Source organism: Alosa alosa, chromosome 17, assembly GCF_017589495.1.
Source record: "Alosa alosa isolate M-15738 ecotype Scorff River chromosome 17, AALO_Geno_1.1, whole genome shotgun sequence".
NCBI classification, from domain to species: Eukaryota; Metazoa; Chordata; class Actinopteri; order Clupeiformes; family Clupeidae; genus Alosa; species Alosa alosa.
The window spans coordinates 27,171,490-27,188,877 of record NC_063205.1 but is presented as its reverse complement, the minus strand read 5'-3'; the positions used below and the strand labels follow the sequence as shown (position 1 = coordinate 27,188,877).

Below are 17,388 nucleotides of genomic sequence, written 5' to 3'. Positions count from 1 at the left end.
CATAGTGTTTGTTTTTTTTTCTCATAGGATAGGCTACTCTCCAGAAACACGTCAGTAACATGACAATAACATAGGCCTACTTAAATGAGCTATGGTTGCTCTGACAGAGTTCATCTGTAAGGTGGAGGAACTTTTAATACAACAGGCAACAAAGTAAGCCTTGTTTTGGGCAGAAAGGGGTGTCGTGTTGAGGAAAGCATGTCTGACTCACTGCCACGTCGAACGGGTGGAGCAAACAAAAAATATATATTCCACACACTGTGCCATCTCTAGAACCGTTGGCTATTACAACAGCCGGACTGCAACGGCTTTTAAGTGTTATCACGGCTGTTTATGGAGTTTGCAAGCAATAAGAAGATAGAGACGAGTTCTCAGCCTTTTTACCAGTCCGAACTGTCCTGATACCATCTGATTGCCAGCGGCTAATTCTCTAAAAATCCAGAGGGGACGTTTCCGCTGTTGTTTCCAGACCCCACACCCTTTGGCTAAATAAGATCAGATGCCGAATTCATATGGAGATGCATATAGGCTACGTGCCACCTAAGCATATATAGCTTATAAATATCCACACTATGGGATAATTTTAAGGACAAAAATAAGGCAACCGCGAATGGGGCTAAGAGTTCCTGAAAAGTTGCTGAGACAAAATGTACAGGGGAATACAAGCAATAGCTATGGTTCTATCTATAGGCTATACTTTCTTAAAGGGACGCCCCTTTTTTGCATACCGCCACACGTTTCCATGAACGGACACGACACGCTCACTGATACGCCGATTTCTCTGTAACAATATCGGGAGCATCCACCAGCTCATAAGTGATCTCCACTTTCCTCCGCGCAGCAGACGACCAACTCAGGACTCCAGCAGCCATGACTGCGAAACACAGAAATAAGAACAACTCGACCACCACCAACAACGAGAAAAATAATGCTCCACCACCACCACCTCAGCAACAAGATGACGTGGCGAAGAAAAGTCAGAAAGCCAACAAGGCAGAGACCCCACCAGCCCCTCACCCTAAATCGAGTTCAGGGTCGGGAAGTTGTTTGAAACTTTTGGCTGCGCTTTGTTACATCTCATTGGTGGCTGGTGCTGGTTTTGCGTCCTACTATCTTCAACAAGTATTAGAAGAAGTGAGCCAAATCAGTAACAGACATGAAGAGTCTTTACAGAAGAACGCAGAACTGGCACAAAAAGTGGAGAATGTTCTTCAACAGGTAGGATGGTCTGAGCAAATTACAGTCCTATTCCATAGTTATAGCAACGAAACTGGCCTCGCTTTTGTGGGGGCCTACATGTCAGACAATCAGTATTGTTTTCATGAATTTAAAATAATGTGTTATTGAAAACCAATTAGATTCATCCATTTGAAGTATTTTCACAAGAAGGAAATGGCCAGTCTAAGTGCGTCCCCTCCCCCCCAAAAGAAGCCTGATGAGTTGGCACTACAGAAATAAGTTTTTCATATGATTTTGTAAATTGTAGTACCATTCTAACATTGATAGATTATATGTCATCACTTTTTAAATATTGATTGTTATTTTACTTTATTGTAGATGAACATAAGTTGTCTGTGGAATCATAGCTTTATCTTTTCTGCATGCATTCATTCATTGATAAAAAAAAAGTGGTGAAAAGACATTTGAACAGAATTTTGTAAAACTATTTTTTGTTACAGATCTCTTCTCTCTAATTTCATTATACCACTTCATGCCCAGTCACTGTAGAGTTATGTAACAGGCTGCTTCACTGTTACTGCTTGCAGAGCAGTGATGCATTTTAGGAAACATTGGACAACAAAATCTCCAGTGACAGTAAATTTGCACTCAGGTTGAGTAATAATGTACAGGGCTGAATACATTATTCTTTGGGCTTCTTTTTGGCCTACAGTATAGTCACTATCAGCAGTGGTGAATTTGACTATAGCATGTACTGTACCCATATGACCTTTCGTGAAATGCATAACATCTGGTCTTCATATTTGTGCTCTGCATGTCAGCATCAGTGCTCACAGTCACGGGCATTCATGCATCCTCTAATTGTCCACTCGGACGCTGTGACATTCCAAACAGGACTATTAGTTTAGTGGTCTGAGCTGAGTTTTCACTGAGACATGCAGTTACAGTGCAGCTCTTCTGCTCCACATTTGATTTGATGTGCATTGTCCTGGCCAAGTTCCAAACCTGGCTCATTCAATCTGGCCCCCTAATCATTCCCCATTCATTCATTCATTTATTCATTCATTCCCTCACTCTCCACCTCAAGCTGGTGTGTGGTGAGTATTCTGTTGCATAATGGCTGCCGTGCACATTGGTAGTGGTTAGTGAGGATTCCCAAGCACTTAAAGTGCCTTAAAAAGCACCATAAAGGCAAAGTGGTGTTGTTGTTGATGTGATGTTTCCTCATACTGTAGATCCATAAGTCCATTTTGCGTATGAATGTCAGGGAATGAATGATTGTTTTGCTTTTAGGGGGTATTTGCAATAACAGCATCGTCACCTCCACTCTCCCTCCTATGTCACACTGTCTCACCATATGCAGGTGCTTCACGAGTCTGAAGTTCTCTGTCTCCCCTCCTTGTATTAGATTCTGGGCCTTAATTCAAATGGCAATTCAATGGGCCTTAATTCAAAGTGCAAAGTCTTGCAATGAGCAGATTGTCTTCTGCCTGAACTAAATCTATCTTGATGTTTGCACTTAGGAACTTGCTCACGTTATCAAATTAGGTAGCAGACTTTGTCCACATATTAAATTAGCTTCTGTTAGATGTTGCACTTTGCCTGTCATTTAAATTAAGGCCCTCTATCTCTCTGTGCCTGTACCTACAGTATATCTATGTCCTCCTCTCAAACATTGTTGCTGTCTTGTTACTCCTTGTCTTGCTCTCTCTCTCTCATACTTCTCCACGAAGAGTCCCATTGACCCTCTCTCTCTCTCTCCCTGTCTCTTTATCTCTCTCTCTCTCTCTCTCTCTCGCCCTCTGTAGGTGGACTCTCTGAGCAGTTCACTGGCGTATCTGGAAGGTTCCGTTAGCAAGGGTGAGAATGCGGTGCGTCTGCTGGGCTCGGCAGTGCAGAAGGGCGAGCAGGAGACGCAGCGTGTGGAGGAGGCTCTCCAGCGTCTCCAGAAGGAGATCCTGCTCGACCTGTCCGAGGGCATCCGCGAGGTGAAGGAGGCACGCGAGCGTGACTTCTCCTCGCTGGAGTCGACCGTGGAGGAACGGCTGGCTGAGCTCAGCCGCTCCATCGCCGACAGCGTGGCCGAGTTCGCCGGCGCCCAGGGCGAGTCACGCGCTCAGCTCCAGGAGCTCCGCGCACGCGTGGAGGAGCGGGAGGACCCCGTGCTGGTCAAGCAGGAGTTGACTGCCGTGGCCACCGCCATCGCCGACCTGCACACCGCCAACCAGGTCGCCGAGGGCAACACTGGCGTGCTGCGCGAGCAGATCGGGTCGGTCCGGGAGGAGCTGCAGGGTCGTAACAAGGAGATGGCGTCGCTCTCGGAGGAGATCGAGTCGGTGCGTGCGCTGGTGCAGGCCACGGCGGGCGCCCTGCGGGAGGAGGTGACCGCTGCCGAGGCCGCCGTCCAGAACATGGCCGACCAAGCCCAGAGCCTGCAGAGTGGCCAGGAGCAGGCCAGTGGCGCCGTCCAGAGCCTGGAGAAGGAACTGCGGGAGGAGATCGCCAAGGCGCAGAGGCGCGGCGACGACCTTGAGAACCGGCTGACACGGGTGCAGGAGAGTGGCGAAGCCCTGGCCACCGCCAACGAGGAGCAAGATGGCCGACTGGAGGCCCTCCTGTCCAAATACGACTCCCACGAAAGCACGCTGGCCGCCCAGGGCAAGGCTGCGGAGAAAGCCCAGGAAGCCCTGAAGGCGGATCTGGAGGGACTGAAAGCCAGTCTTGGACAGCAGCTCGAGGGCAGCCTGGCCTCTGTGGAAAGCGTCCGTGGCGACCTCTCCTCCGTCGGCCAGCAGCTGGCAGCTGTGGAGGAGAAAGTGGACGCTCTCGGGGACGCAGAGACCCTCAGCAAGGCTGTGGGAGACCTGGAGCAACTCAGAGGCTCCGTGGACAACCTGCAGGCCAAAGCGGAGCAGCTGGACAGCCAGGCGGAGGCTATCGCTGCGCTGAAGAGCGCAGTGCAGGAGATCAAGGCTGCAACAGCAAACAAGGTGGGGAAAGAACCCACAGCCAAAGAAGTGGACAGAAGCGGAGAGGTAGACTGATATGCTAGGGGTCAGGGTGATGAGTATATCTTTGGGGAAGATTTGAGGGTGTCAGTTTGCACATGCAGCAGAATATTCTCTGTTTATGTGTGTGTGTATGTGTGTGTGTGTGTGTGTGTGTGGACGTGTGTGTGTGTTGTGTGTGGAGGAGGAGGAGAAGTATAGAAAATCGAGAAACAAGAATTGATTTAAATGAATGCCAAGATAGTCTTTGTGGACTGCTGTTCTGTGAATCTAAACACTTCAACCTGCACTGTATTTTTTAATAGTTTGTTTTCTGTTGTTTTTATGAAGGGTCATGTCATGTCATAAAAGCTTTCTACAACTCTTTGAAAATCTGATTGTACTGGCTGTTTTTTTTTTTTTTTAAAAAAGTTTAGAAACTACTGTTCTAAATGAATGCATTCTTACAATCCTTACAAACAAAAGTTCAAAACATGAGCACTACAGTGTCAAGATCTCAACAAAGACCTGTGATTAGTGGTGCAGCTTATCTTCAGCTGCCACTTAAGAATCCCAGGCATCTCCTTCATCTGCCCTGTCATCAACACCACTGATCGATACAGCAAATGTTCCACAGCTCCTCATTGGTCCACAAAGTCACATGCCCACACATAAAGGTCTTTGATTGGCTGAGAGAGTGTGCTACCCATAAATTCCCATTGACTCCATTTCCTGTCCCTGTTGAAATCAGTTGAAATGTTCCTGGGCTCAACCAGAAATGTTGGACATGCCCATAGGCAAACAATGTATAGAACACATCAACATGCATAGAAAAGAAAAAGCAGTTGAACTGGTTTAGCATATTCTGCATGTTCCACGTAGTTCTACAAGGCTTGAAGATGGCAGAGATAAAAAGCGGATCTTTTCTTTTAAAACCCAGACATACTGTATATATGATTTCCAATTGCATTTTAATTATTATTATTATTTAAAGGCTATATTATATAAAGGCTTTTTGCCTTTATTCTGATAGGAGAGTGAAGAGCAACAGGAAGTAAGTGGGAAGGAGAGATGGGGTGGGATCGGGACATGACCGCAGGTCGGAGTCAAACCTGGGTCCCCATTGCCACTTGGGTCCGTACATGGTATGGGCGCTGTAGCCTGTTGCGCCACAGTACCCCCCCTGCATTTCATTTTAAAATAAGAAATTAATGGCCTCCAAAATCTCACAACTTGAGACCCAGTGAAACTCATGACAAAATCTGCACTTCAAATGCTGTTTCATTTCAACCTCAAAGCGGACGAAAAACACTCAAAGAAACACATACCAAACAAGTTCACATTTAATAACACACTAATTCATCAGTAATAACATTTCAGCATGGCGACCCTTCAGGAATAACCTGAACACACCACATACAGCAGGCTACATACTTAAAAACTGCACTACGGACAGAGAACTGAGTGTTCACAGCTCTCCAGATGGGAGGCTGTTGCTGATTGACTGTCCCTCAGTGTGACTGACAGTCTGGGCGAGCTGCTCGGTGAGGTCAGGGGTCATCATGGCCACATCCTGGTATCTCTGTTGTTACTCTTTCTGGAGTTACATTGAGGCTGGCCAGGCCCTCTTTCAACTCCTTGAGGTCTTTCTCGCTCTTCATCAAGTCCTCGGCCAGCTGACCGATCCGCAGGGTCAGGTCGTCCAGGCGCGGCTCCAGTGCGTTGAAGTCCCTCTGGATGGTGAAGACCTTGGGCTTCAGGTCACCTGCGAACGTTACGGTTCTCATGAGGCGGGCCCGGCCGCTCTCCAGGGCCAGGATTCGCTCGGACAGCTGACTGTCGGCGGCCTGCAGCTCGGGGAACCGCCTGCGTAACTGGTCCAGGCGCTGGGCATTCCTCTCGGTGGCGCCCTTCATGCTGGACACGCGGTCGATACTGCTGGCCAGCAGCTCGGCCATGCGCTTGACCATCGTCCTCTCCGCGTCGGCCAGTGCGTCCTCCAGCTCGCCCGTGCGGTTCAGCAGCGACTCAACGTCCGTCTCCAGGCCGCCCATGCGCCGCACGTCTGTGCGCACGGCTGCCACCTTGGCGGACATGTCCCGCGTGATGCTGGAGGTGCGCTCCCCGATGCTCTCCACGGCTTGGCCCAGAGCCGAGAGCTTCTCCTGGGCCTGCTGCCGCCTGGCGGAGACCTCTGAGGACCAGGCGGTCAGCCGGGAGATCTCCTGCTCCAAACTGGCCACCTGGGACGGAGGAGCCTCGCTCTCCAGCTTCTCCAGTGCAGCTAGAAGACTCTGACACTGTGAAGAAAACACACACACACACACACACACACACGTAATGTTGGATGGCAACCACATACCAAGGTTCCATGTGTTTTCCGATTGGTTGATTAAAGTTCTCAAGAAACTTGAGGTTGGTGTGAGAGAAAGTGTATGGTGTGTTATTCATCTTGCACTGGATGATCTTCCTGAATCTCAATATTCTGATGACAATAAGTCTGGGCAAATTACTAAATCAGCACCAGTCAAAGACTACATTCATTGTTATGCACTTTTATGATCATGGTCATCACATCGCCAAAAGTAGGCTACTGGTTTTACACACCTATGTAGTATTTTGATACAAAATACCAACCCATTTTCTTCAACCCAATGAAATGAATGACAAAATACTATTTTAAATACAAGTATCATAAATACTGCCCATCCCTGCACACGCCAGAGGGAGCCTCTGCTGACAGCCTCTCTGAGGTAATTTTCAAGTGCATCCAGTTAAGCGTGTGCCTCTTGAGTGCATTCTGTAGGTAGCTGGAAAGGTCATTAACAGGTACACCTGGCTTACATAGTAGGCTACTTAAATCAACACTATGCAACATTTTAATGACTACCTAGTTTTGGTGTTATCTGTAAATTCATTTCAATAGAATATCAATATTATGGTCTTGTGAAGGAGACAGAAATGCCCCTGTTGTTTCTAGCCCTCCAGGCTAGCACTGCTACTGTATGTAGTTCTGTTCCGGTATGAACACCCTTTGAAAATCTAAAGCTGATGATACACAAGCTATCTAAGGCTGATGATACATTTTTCAGGCAATGGTCCTGAGTATTGTTATTTGGGTCCATTCCTGTTGCCCCATTTATCATAATCCTAAAGGTCAATGCCCACTGGCGACGACATTTGCATCTATGGATTTGACAATCACAAGAGAACAATTTTCTAAACTTTGGTGTCGACATGTGTTGGGCTTTGCTCTGTTAGAGGTAGCCTAATGGAGTTTTAATTTGAGGATCATGAAAATTTGCCTACAGCTGATTAAAGTACTTTAGAAAACAATGTTGGTCAATATCAATGAGAACATACCACAACCACAATACATAAAGAAACATTGCCTAGCAACATTGCTCAAAAAGATGCCTCGTATATCATCAGCTGTAGAGAATCCTTCACAGCACACCAACATTATTTCCAACAGATGAACAACTGGTCTGTTGTTCGTGTTTGAAAGGAATGTATTTTAAGGAAGTCACTAATTTTAGAACAGGGCCAACCAGGATAATGCTTCTTTAACATCATACTGCTGGACAGTGTGATCCTGCATATAACTTCACACCATCCCAACTCTATGGATGCTGTTGATATCAGCCTGTAACCACAGTGAAAGCTGTTCTGCAAAAACAGTTATGCAAAAACAGTTCCTAACACATACGTTACACGTGAGTGAGGAGAATCAATTTTGCTGATGCAAAGAGATCACCATCCCCAGAAATAAGGACAGGAATGCCGAGGAAATCAACTATGACGCATATCTAATTGTGATTAAAAACACATAACACAACAACAAAACATGAAAGCCTAATCTAATGACCTGACTTGTATCCATGTGTTGACTCTTTCAATAGAATCTGTATTTATCGTAAATGAATATGATAAATCTTTCAGTGTTCTGCTATGTGTTTTTGAGAGTAGGCCATAAGTTGTGTCAGAGTGTCTTCTTATTCCCTATGAGCACAGAAGAGATAGTAAGCTAGTAAGAGATAGTAAGCTAACCGCATATGATGGCACCAGGGTGTACAACCAAGGCTGTACTGTAGACAAAGCAGTCGGCTTGGAATGTCCAATCTTTGTAGACTCTAATTAATGTGCCTTACTGAAGTACTGTAGTTTCTAGAAATCCTATAAATGATGCCAGGAAATATGAAAAGTAATGTTATGTGAGAAGACATGTGCATACATGACAAATATTATGGAATTAACTTCACAAGAACATCATGTGAAAAAAACATTTTCATTTATTTTATTAAAAAAGAAACAAAATCTGTGACATTGTGTATAATTACAGCCACACAAATGACTATTTATGAATATCCACAACAATACTGATACATTATTTTTTTAAATGTTATGTGAGATTAAGACAGATGAGTTCTATATAGAAAATAAAATTTCCCTTCAATAGACATGACTATATGATGAGACAGTGCAGTTATTACAGCATTTATACAAGGAATACTTTTCAGATACAGTAAGGGTAATGTTCAGTACTGACTGAGAGACATACAGTAGATTTGAAAACTGTGTTCAGAAAAACAACAGATAACAGAGCAAATATTCCATTAATACTTATTAAATGTAACACTTTTTTCCACTGGCAGCATAAGTAGCAGTTTTATAAAGATGAGGCAGCTACACACAATTGGCAGGCACACAATGATGACATCACACATTGACATCACTGGGCAGGGACTCTGGAATGTCTTTCTCTGTGTCCTGGATGTGTGTCTCCACAGTCTCAACCATCTCCTCCGCAGGCACTGGCCATTCTTCTTCCTGATTGTGCTCCTGTTTGGGTTCAGGTTCTTCTGGGGGTATTGTTTCAGTCACAGCACCTTCATCCTCCTTTTTCCTCTCCTCCTCCACCACCTCCTCTCCCGCTGCCTTGTTCACCACCTCCTCCTCCTCCACCTTCTCTCCAACTGCCTTGTTCACCACCTCCTCTCCCACCCCCTTGTTCACCATCTCCACCACCTCAAATATTGATCCCATGCTCTTGCTGTCCATCTCCATCTCCATCTCCCTGAGAGTCTCCAGCATGGCGTCGATCTCGCTCCCGGCCGATGAGCCCAGGTGCTGCTGCTCCTCCTCCAGCCTCCCCTGGCCCCCGCCGCTCCTCAGGGCGTCCACTGCCTGCCTGATGTGCAGCGTCTGGGTGAGCCCTCTCAGCATGCTGTCCTCAAGCCCCAGCACCTGCAGGCCCAGCTCCTCCACGCGCCGCTCTACGACGGTGAAGCCCTTGGCCAGCCGCAGGATAGTCCGCACGGCCTCCTCCACGGCCGGAAGGTACCCCTGGCACTGCTGCGCCCGCGGCACATGCTCGTCCAGACGCTCGGCATGCTCGCGGTCGGCGCGTGCCAGGCGGGCCAGCTTCTCGTCCAGCTCGCCGATACGCGCCGTGTTCCAGTCGAGCTGGCCCTGGACCTGCCGCGCGTCGTCTGCCTCTGTGCGCTCGAAGACGCGCGCGTTCCGCCGCGTGCTGGTCTCGAACTCCTCCAGACGCTCGGCCAGGGCGCGCAGGCGCTGCTCCGCGTCGTTGACGCTCTCGGTGGCGCGGACGTGCGATGCGCGCGACTCCTCCCTCAGCGTTGACAAGTCGGTCGTCACGGTGGCTATGCCAGACTGCCATGTCTCCGTCACATTCAGGAAGCGGGCATTGATTTCCTGGATGCCAGCTGAGGAGGAGGAAGTGGTGATGTCGTCCTCATCCGATGCTTGCATCGCCGCGACAGCAGAACGGAGAGAGGCGACGTCGCTCGCCAGCCTGGTTGCTGTGGACATGGAGGAGAGCGCCCCCTCCAGGCGATTCTTGGAGACGTCGAGCTGCACCCACAACATAAGACAGGGTGTTTCTCTGAGCTGATCAGCTTCTGAGTGCATGTGTGTGCTTGCCCAATATTACAGAGAACTTGCTCTGGTCTGCTGTGTGTGTGTGTGTGTGTGTGTGTGTGTGTGTGTGTGTGTGCGCCCCCTACATCAAACACAATGTCTCCTTTGTGTATGCCACTACTGACAAATTTCAAGCACTTTTGGTGTTGTGTAAAATATTCAGGATAACAGGTAACATGGCATGAATTGAAAGCATTGCCTTGAAACAGAGCTGCATAAAAAGCTACATAGAAATGTCCTACTGCCAACATGACCCTCAACTTCTTCAAACAGACCTAAAACAATCCCCTTTAACAGCTTTGGCTTCCTGGGTTCTCTATTTCCTAATTATAACCTTTGTTTGACTGTAATAATGTTAAAGTCACACCCACCTTTTCAGATACTCTCTCCACTCTCTGTTCAAGGTCTGCATAACTTGCTGTTCTCCCGTAAAGAAGATTGTACTTCTCCTCAACCTCGGCAAACCGTTCATTCTGTTGCAGGACCACACTGTGTGCAGGACAACATTATATTAGTTTATGGCTTAGAGGAAGACATGTTTTGGCCTTGACCGGACTCTCACTCACTGAGACTATTGTTGCTAAAGATGTGATTCTGGAAAGTGCGTAAAAGCGCAGCCAAACTCACCACGTCAGCGCAACACAGACGGAGACAGATAGAAGACAGAGAAGCGTCCTCGACTCAGGCAAACAGAGATAGCTTTTCTTCTGTACCAAACATTTCTGCTCGGTTGCTTCGCTTTTCTTTGCCTCAGCTTCGCCATTCTGTTTCGCTCCATCGCTCGAGTCGGCATTTTGTTTCTGGGAAGTGTTCTTTTTCCTTTGCTTCAACTCATTACTTGGCATTTTCGGACCGCTCCACGCTTTTACAATGCCTGAGCTTTCCTACAAGACTCAAATGAGTTTATGTCCAACTTCACAAATAGACTTGACTAGATCGAAACTTTCTAGGAGTAGGCCCACATTTAGTTCAGTAGCCTAAAAACTACGATGAAAACATTATTGCAGATTAGTTACAGCCAAAAATCCTAGCGGTCTGTCTTCATACATAACCCCCTCCCTAATCAAGGGATCTTGGGAAGCACTTACGTGCCAGCCACGTAGCAGACAGAAAACCTTCACGATTATTTTTTTTTTTTAACTCTGTTGATGCTCAAAGATTCAAAAGTCCAAATCACTGTAAAAAGACAGGATGCAATTGGAATATGGCAAAACAATTAAAAAAGTAAAGTAAGCTAGTTTATTTTAACTAAAAACGGGAAACTCGGGAAACGGGAAACATACCGGTAGCCTACCTCGACGGCTCTTGAAGAATTTGACGACAATGCCACCCTCCGGTAGCTGTAGTTACATGGCTTCGATGAGTTATTCGGGCCTCTAGCGGAATGAGTGCGAAACATTCTGCTAACCCTAAACCAGACTTTGGACTACATACTAGCAGGGTTCCCACGGGATATGGAATTTTAATAAAGTCTATTCTAGACATGAAAAGTCAGGGAATTGTATCATATTTGGGGCAAAGTCATGGAATGCAGGGAATTTTGTTAGCAGTTTAAATGTACTTGCCAAAATACATTAGGCCTAATACAAATATATTTCCATGCAGAATTGGTGTATATCTGCCTGCTTATTAACTGTACTGCTTGCTTGAGTTGTGGTTAGCCCAACTTTGTTTATTCAATGCCCATTTATTCATCTTCCTAAAAAAAGTAGAACGATTCTTGAACGCTACGCAGCTGCTTGGAAATCTTTGGTTAGTATTGTACTGTTGCATTATAAGTCATGGAAATTTAGTTTTTTTTTTTTGTCAGGGAAAAGTCATGAAATGTTACTTGACTTAGAGTGGGAACCCCTTACTAGGCACTTTACAGAACGTGATCCTCAAATCTAGAGATCAAAACCGAAAAGAAACATTTAAATTATTTGTTTTTAAAGTTTTTTTTGTCAGGTAGTTTACATATTGTATAATTGATAGGCATCACAGGATGAACAATGAATTCACATAAACGAACCCACAAAAAATGAGGAAAATATAGTTTATTTCATGTTGTAGTGGAGTCAAAATATACACTTAGTACCAATATATCAGTCTAATAAATTCTCTATAAAAGACTGCTTTGGAGGTTGACAGGCTTGATTACAGTTAACTCTTCATTCATTCCACACAAAGTGATTAGAGTACAACTATGTACAAGTGGAAAGTTATGAAGCTTTTCTCCACACCTCGCAAGCCGGCATATTATTACCAACATAACACAGTGAGGAAGAAGAGTGGCTTTTGCATTTATGTAGTTTCTGTTGTCCTTACATGACAAGCCGGATGAAGACTTCAATTAAACCAGGCAGTTTTGTGGACACTGTTATCGGATGACAATGTGGACTGGACTGCCCGTTAACTTAAAGAGCAAATGGCTTGGACTCACTCTATGCCCATACGCATAAATAGAAGTGTCCAGAAATAACTCTCTCATTCATTTCTTAAGGCCAAATGGTATTCAATACTTTGAACTGTTCACACTTAACTCATTAGTGTGGGTGGTAGGTTGGGTGACATTACACATTTTCAACAACTTGCCAAACTGGTTATCCATTTCACAGTCGATTGCCCTGTACAACAATGGACCGTATAGTTCAACAAGGTGCAAGACAAAGAAAACAGATGTTGTTTTGATTATTCCAAAGGATCCACTGTTGTTTCGATGACAATAAATGATAGCTTATGGAGCTGTAGTTCTTGACCGGAATCTAAAAACGTTCCCACGCTCCTATTACCTCTTCCCAGGCGTCCACCAGCCCTGGGCCTGCTGCTTGATGACGGCCTGCTTCTCCTGGGGACTGAAGTGCAGGATGGCGAGGATGGCCGTCAGGGTCTGCTGGCGCCCCCTGGTGTCCTGGAGGGTCAGGTACTTGTAGATGATGTTCTTCAGGTACTCCAGGTTGGCGCCGTCTCTGCCCTGGTCACGGACGCGCTTGTCCAGCTCCGTGCGGAGCTCGGCCACCTCCTCGTCGTGCCGCTCACCGTTGGCGATGAGCTTGCCCTGCAGCTGGTGCACGTCCTCCTCGAGGCGTCGCTTCTGCCTGCGGAGGGCGCCGTTCTCCACCTCCTTGCGGGCCAGTTGCTCAGCGTAGAGCAGCAGCGTGGGCTCGTTGGGGCCGGCCAGCCGTAGCGCCTGCGTGATGAAGTCGCTCTCCTCCTGCGCCTGGCTGTCCAGCTCCACGTCGTCCCCCAGCGACACACCGGCCGAGCTCAACCCCAACCCCGCTCCTCCTCCTCCCGTCTCGGATGTCCCATCGCTGTCACTGCTGTTCGCTCTGCCTCCTCCTCCTCCTCCTCCGCTGCCGCTGTTGTTGTTGCCACGGGGACCGGCGAAGCCGAGGACGTTGGCGGTGGCGACGGCTCCCCGCAGCCGCTCCAGCTCCTGGTCCTTCTCGGCGAGCAGCGCCATCGTCCGGTCACGCTGCTTGTGCATCTCGGCCTCCAGCCGCAGCAGGCTGTCGCGGTGCTGCGCCTCCTGGCGCTCCAGCTCCTGCTTGTGGGCCTGCTGCGTGGACAGCGCCCCCTGGTGGCGCTCCTCCAGCGCGCGCCGGTGACGCGCCTCGGCCTCGTCGGAGTGGATGCGCAGGTTGATGTACTTTTCCTTGAGCTCGGCCAGTTGGTCGCGCGCGTCCTCCAGCTCCTTCGCCTGGCTGCCGTCTTTAGCGTTCTTGTTCTTGAGCACCACCTGCGCCCGCATTTTGTAGCGCTCAAACTCCTCTTTCACCTGCTTCAGCTCCTGCTGGTAGAACAGCGCCGACCTCCTCTCCGCGTCCGACTCCTCCACCTTCGTCCTGCCCACCACCTCCTCTTCCTCCTCCTCTTCCTCTCTCTGTCCCTCTTCTCCGAGCTTCTCGATCTCCATCGGCTGCAAGCTCCTGTGTGCCGCCATCTTGAGCAGCTTCTTGACCACCTCCAGCTTCTCCTTTAACACGCTCACGTCTAGATTCGCCTCGTCCACGTTGAGCGTGTGGAGGAAGTCCGAGCCGCGTCCCGAGGACGTTGTGGCGGCGATGGCCAGCGTCTTGTTCTCCATGTCCAGCTGGAGCACGCGCTCCCGCAGCCGCTGGGCCGTCTGCTGGTCCTTCTGGCGGGCGCGCTCGCACGCGCCCAGTAGCTCCGACAGCTCGGAGACACGCTCCTCCAGACTGGCCACACGGCCCTCCTCCAGACGGGACTGGTCCTGCAGACGCTCCTCCGCCTGGGTGGCCTAGAAGGAGGACGGTGAAACTGACATTTACACTGACGCTACACTCTTAAAACGAATGTGTTGTCCCTATCTGGAAACAGAGATGTGTTAAAAAACAATGCAAGTTTTGTTGTTTTCAACACATATTGTGTAACAAATAAAAAAGGAAACAACACAAACTGTGTTGTCCCTATCTGGACACAGAGATGTGTTAAAAACAACGCAAGTTGTGTTGTTTTCAACACATTTGTTTTAAGAGTGTATAGTACAGAGGTGATCCTAGATAGGAATTACTACAGCATCAATCAATACTATTACTAGTATAGAGTATTGCTAGAGTACATAATGTACAGTCAATAGCTGTGCTGATGCATAGGAACGAGTTGCATTACTACTGAGACAAAGAAATTATTTGTTGTCTTTTCCCAGCGGTACTGCTATATATTACATTCAATTTAGTGAAAGTCTGTCTGGACTGCAGACAACACTATAAGAATTTATGATTCTGAATGATAAGATTAATGTTGATAAGTTTAACCAAATTAAACTTAACATTTTAACAAATCAACATTTTGTGAAGATGCAGTTCAGTTCTTTCCAACAATGATTCTATTCTTAATGTATCCAATGCTTTCCATTAAGTATATGTGGGGCTCTGACTGACCTTTCTAATCTCCTGCTGTAGCTGCTGTTGGAAGTGGACCTTGAGCTGGGCCATGTCCCTCTGGAGCTCCTCCACCAGCGGGTCAGGCTTGCCCCTCTCGGTCTCGGCGGCCTGCAGGCTCCTCCGCATCTCCTCGCGCTCCTGGATGGCCTCCTTCAGACGCGCCTCCAGGTCCATCCCGCGGTCAGCCGCCTGCATGGTCTCCACCAGGGTCTCGCGGGATTCCTCCAGCCTGAGCTCAGCGTCCTGCCGCAGGCTGCGTTCCTCCTGGAGAAGCTTCTGGAGCTCGCGGAGCATGTGCGCATGATCGCCCTGCTCCTGCTCGCGCTCGTGCTGCTGCGTGATCACACGGGCCTTGCTCTCCGCAAGCTGCTCCTGTGGAACCAGAGGAAGGCGTGGAACATGGAACACGGAACATGTGAGTGTCACAGGATGGAACATGGAATACAGAACACACAACTGATCTAAATTTCTGACTCATTTTAATGAATCACTTAAATTCTCAAAACATTTTAAACATCTCATGACCCAGCACAACAACAATGATATATAGCCTATACTGTGTCTGAAATAATAAACTGGACCATCCTCAGTCCATCCGCGGTCCATCCTTACCTGCAAGGCAGACAGTTCAGCCTCCTGTTGTCTCTTGGTCTCCTCTAGCATCTTTTGCAGCTCCTCCATGTCATGCTTCATCTTGCGCTTGTCCGCCTGGAACGAGGCCTCCATCCTGGACTTCTCCTGGCTGACAGTGGTCAGTGAGCTGGTCAGCGTATTCAGCTGGGCCTTGAGCTGCAGTAGTCGCCGGTCCGCTTCCGCAGAGGCAAGCGGTGGCTGCGGTTGTTGTTGTTGCTGCTGCTGCTGCTGCTCCTGTCCACCGCTGCTGCTGCTGCTGACACCACTCTCCGACCCGTTTGCCTCCTCTGAGCCCTGGGCCTGGCCAGAGGCCGCGGGGACCACCAGGCCGGTCACGTCTCCTGCAGAGCCGGACCGCTGCTGCCGCTGCTCCTCCTCCAGTGGGTCTCCCTTGGTGCTGCCACTGGCCACACTGGCAGCTGTGTCCACGGACGCCGCCGTGTCAAGACTGTCCTCGCTGTGCAGGGAGGAGTGGTCATCCCCCAGATCAGAGGTCATGGGTGAGGCGTCGGTGAGCCCTCCGCCTACGGATAGGTCATCGCTGCGTTGGCCCAGGTCTACTTCCTGGGACACTGTTAGAACCTTGAAGCTGGCCTCAATGGCCTCTTTCTCCTTCAGGAGGCTCTTGTAGGCCCTCACAACATCTTTAAAGCGAGTTTGGTACTGGACCAATTGCTTCTTCTGGCCTTCTATGGTTTCCAGCAGTTCCTTTTTGCTGGGGCCACCCCCAAAACTCATGCCAAACTTCTCCATGTCTGTTGTTTAGTTCAAGTATTCTCAACTAGAATCCATCCTCAGTCTGTGAAATGAAAACCAACATGGCCTGATCAATATTCTATTCAATTGATTCACGATTAACAGTGAACAAACTAAACCACAAGCTAGTGATACTGAACAGAGACTAGTTAACATAGTATGTGCATTAAAGATAACGTCTGAGCATTGTCGTCAATAATTGACATCAGATTGCACTTCAATTGCAATGTAAACGATATTTTACTTACAAAATTCTGTCAGTCTTGCCACAACAGCATTAACGTCACATTAACGAACTAAACGCGATCTGAAAGTAGCTCAGCACATATGCTAGCTAGACCAGAGCCTGGCAAGACTGAATACGTTATCCCTCAATTTCAAAGCATGTGATATAGCACTAACATTAGAGTGTAAGAAATCAATCAATTGTAAATCCTAAAGGTATAGAAAACGGCATCTACATGACAAGCACAAGTTAGCTACGGAATGTTTTAATTGGAGTAACAGTAAGTTAGCTGCCAAGCTACGTGATAAATAGCAAACACAAGTTCATAACATATAAGATGTTGTCGGGCTCAACAACCGCACAAAATAAGGCATCGTGTTATATGGGATATCAACATTCTAACACAGCTTTACTTGATGCAGATAAAGGTCGTATTTCATGATGAATATTTAATCAAGATGTAGAAAATACCTTTGATACGTGTCCACCACATAGACGGTGCACCATCGTCTGTCTTCCTTTTTCCTGGACATGTTTTGGAACGTCACAACTTCACTTCTGGTGAAAGCGTCCTCTGCAGGAAGCCATGTTGATAAGGTCCCATAAAAATGCTAAATAGCTTACTAGATTATGATTACATTTCCAAAACTGTACAATATACATACGAGTCAACACAAAATCTACTCATAGTTGCTGGCCAATTTGGAAAAACAGCTTACATTGGCTTGGTAACATGCAGCTTAGGGCACGCTTGAAATTGTTTGTTACTTGTCTA

The 17,388-nt window shown here is 47.7% G+C and overlaps 3 protein-coding genes across 4 annotated transcripts; 1 reads left to right on the top strand and 2 right to left on the bottom strand.

Moving 5' to 3' along the window:
• The first annotated feature begins 351 nt into the window (after window positions 1-351).
• On the top strand, window positions 352-4,578 carry ckap4 (cytoskeleton associated protein 4). The gene is made up of 2 exons (XM_048268192.1): window positions 352-1,218; window positions 2,988-4,578. The coding sequence occupies exons 1-2, from the start codon at window positions 871-873 to the stop codon at window positions 4,221-4,223; spliced, it is 1,584 nt and encodes a 527-aa protein (XP_048124149.1). The 5' UTR covers window positions 352-870; the 3' UTR covers window positions 4,224-4,578.
• Window positions 4,579-5,508: 930 nt separating this feature from the next.
• Window positions 5,509-11,585, bottom strand: LOC125310572 (IKBKB interacting protein). Of its 2 annotated transcripts, none has more exons than XM_048268123.1 (3): window positions 10,737-11,574; window positions 10,481-10,598; window positions 5,509-6,466 (listed from the first exon to the last, which is right to left on the bottom strand). In XM_048268123.1, exons 1-3 carry the CDS (start codon window positions 10,952-10,954, stop codon window positions 5,717-5,719), a joined length of 1,086 nt encoding a protein of 361 aa, XP_048124080.1. In that variant the 5' UTR covers window positions 10,955-11,574; the 3' UTR covers window positions 5,509-5,716. The 2 variants fall into 2 exon arrangements, with proteins under 2 accessions (XP_048124080.1, XP_048124079.1); XM_048268122.1 differs by lacking the exon at window positions 5,509-6,466 and adding an exon at window positions 8,441-10,043 and having other exon boundaries at window positions 10,737-11,585.
• A 545-nt stretch (window positions 11,586-12,130) lies between these two features.
• gcc1 (GRIP and coiled-coil domain containing 1) lies at window positions 12,131-17,239 on the bottom strand. The gene is made up of 4 exons (XM_048268858.1): window positions 17,085-17,239; window positions 15,611-16,430; window positions 14,996-15,370; window positions 12,131-14,352 (listed from the first exon to the last, which is right to left on the bottom strand). The coding sequence occupies exons 2-4, from the start codon at window positions 16,382-16,384 to the stop codon at window positions 12,877-12,879; spliced, it is 2,625 nt and encodes an 874-aa protein (XP_048124815.1). The 5' UTR covers window positions 16,385-16,430; window positions 17,085-17,239; the 3' UTR covers window positions 12,131-12,876.
• Between the last annotated feature and the right edge of the window lie 149 nt (window positions 17,240-17,388).

Coding starts and splice junctions, on each gene's coding strand:
- ckap4 (XM_048268192.1), top strand. CDS start 871: ATGACTGCGAAACACAGAAATAAGAACAACTCGACCACCACCAACAAC. Junction 1,219..2,987: donor TGGAGAATGTTCTTCAACAG/GTAGGATGGTCT, acceptor CGCCCTCTGTAG/GTGGACTCTCTGAGCAGTTC.
- LOC125310572 (XM_048268122.1), bottom strand. CDS start 10,954: ATGCCAAGTAATGAGTTGAAGCAAAGGAAAAAGAACACTTCCCAGAAA. Junction 10,599..10,736: donor GTCTGTGTTGCGCTGACGTG/GTGAGTTTGGCT, acceptor TCCTGCACACAG/TGTGGTCCTGCAACAGAATG. Junction 10,044..10,480: donor TGGAGAGAGTATCTGAAAAG/GTGGGTGTGACT, acceptor TTGTGGGTGCAG/CTCGACGTCTCCAAGAATCG.
- gcc1 (XM_048268858.1), bottom strand. CDS start 16,384: ATGGAGAAGTTTGGCATGAGTTTTGGGGGTGGCCCCAGCAAAAAGGAA. Junction 15,371..15,610: donor CTGAACTGTCTGCCTTGCAG/GTAAGGATGGAC, acceptor CTGGTTCCACAG/GAGCAGCTTGCGGAGAGCAA. Junction 14,353..14,995: donor TACAGCAGGAGATTAGAAAG/GTCAGTCAGAGC, acceptor TCCTCCTTCTAG/GCCACCCAGGCGGAGGAGCG.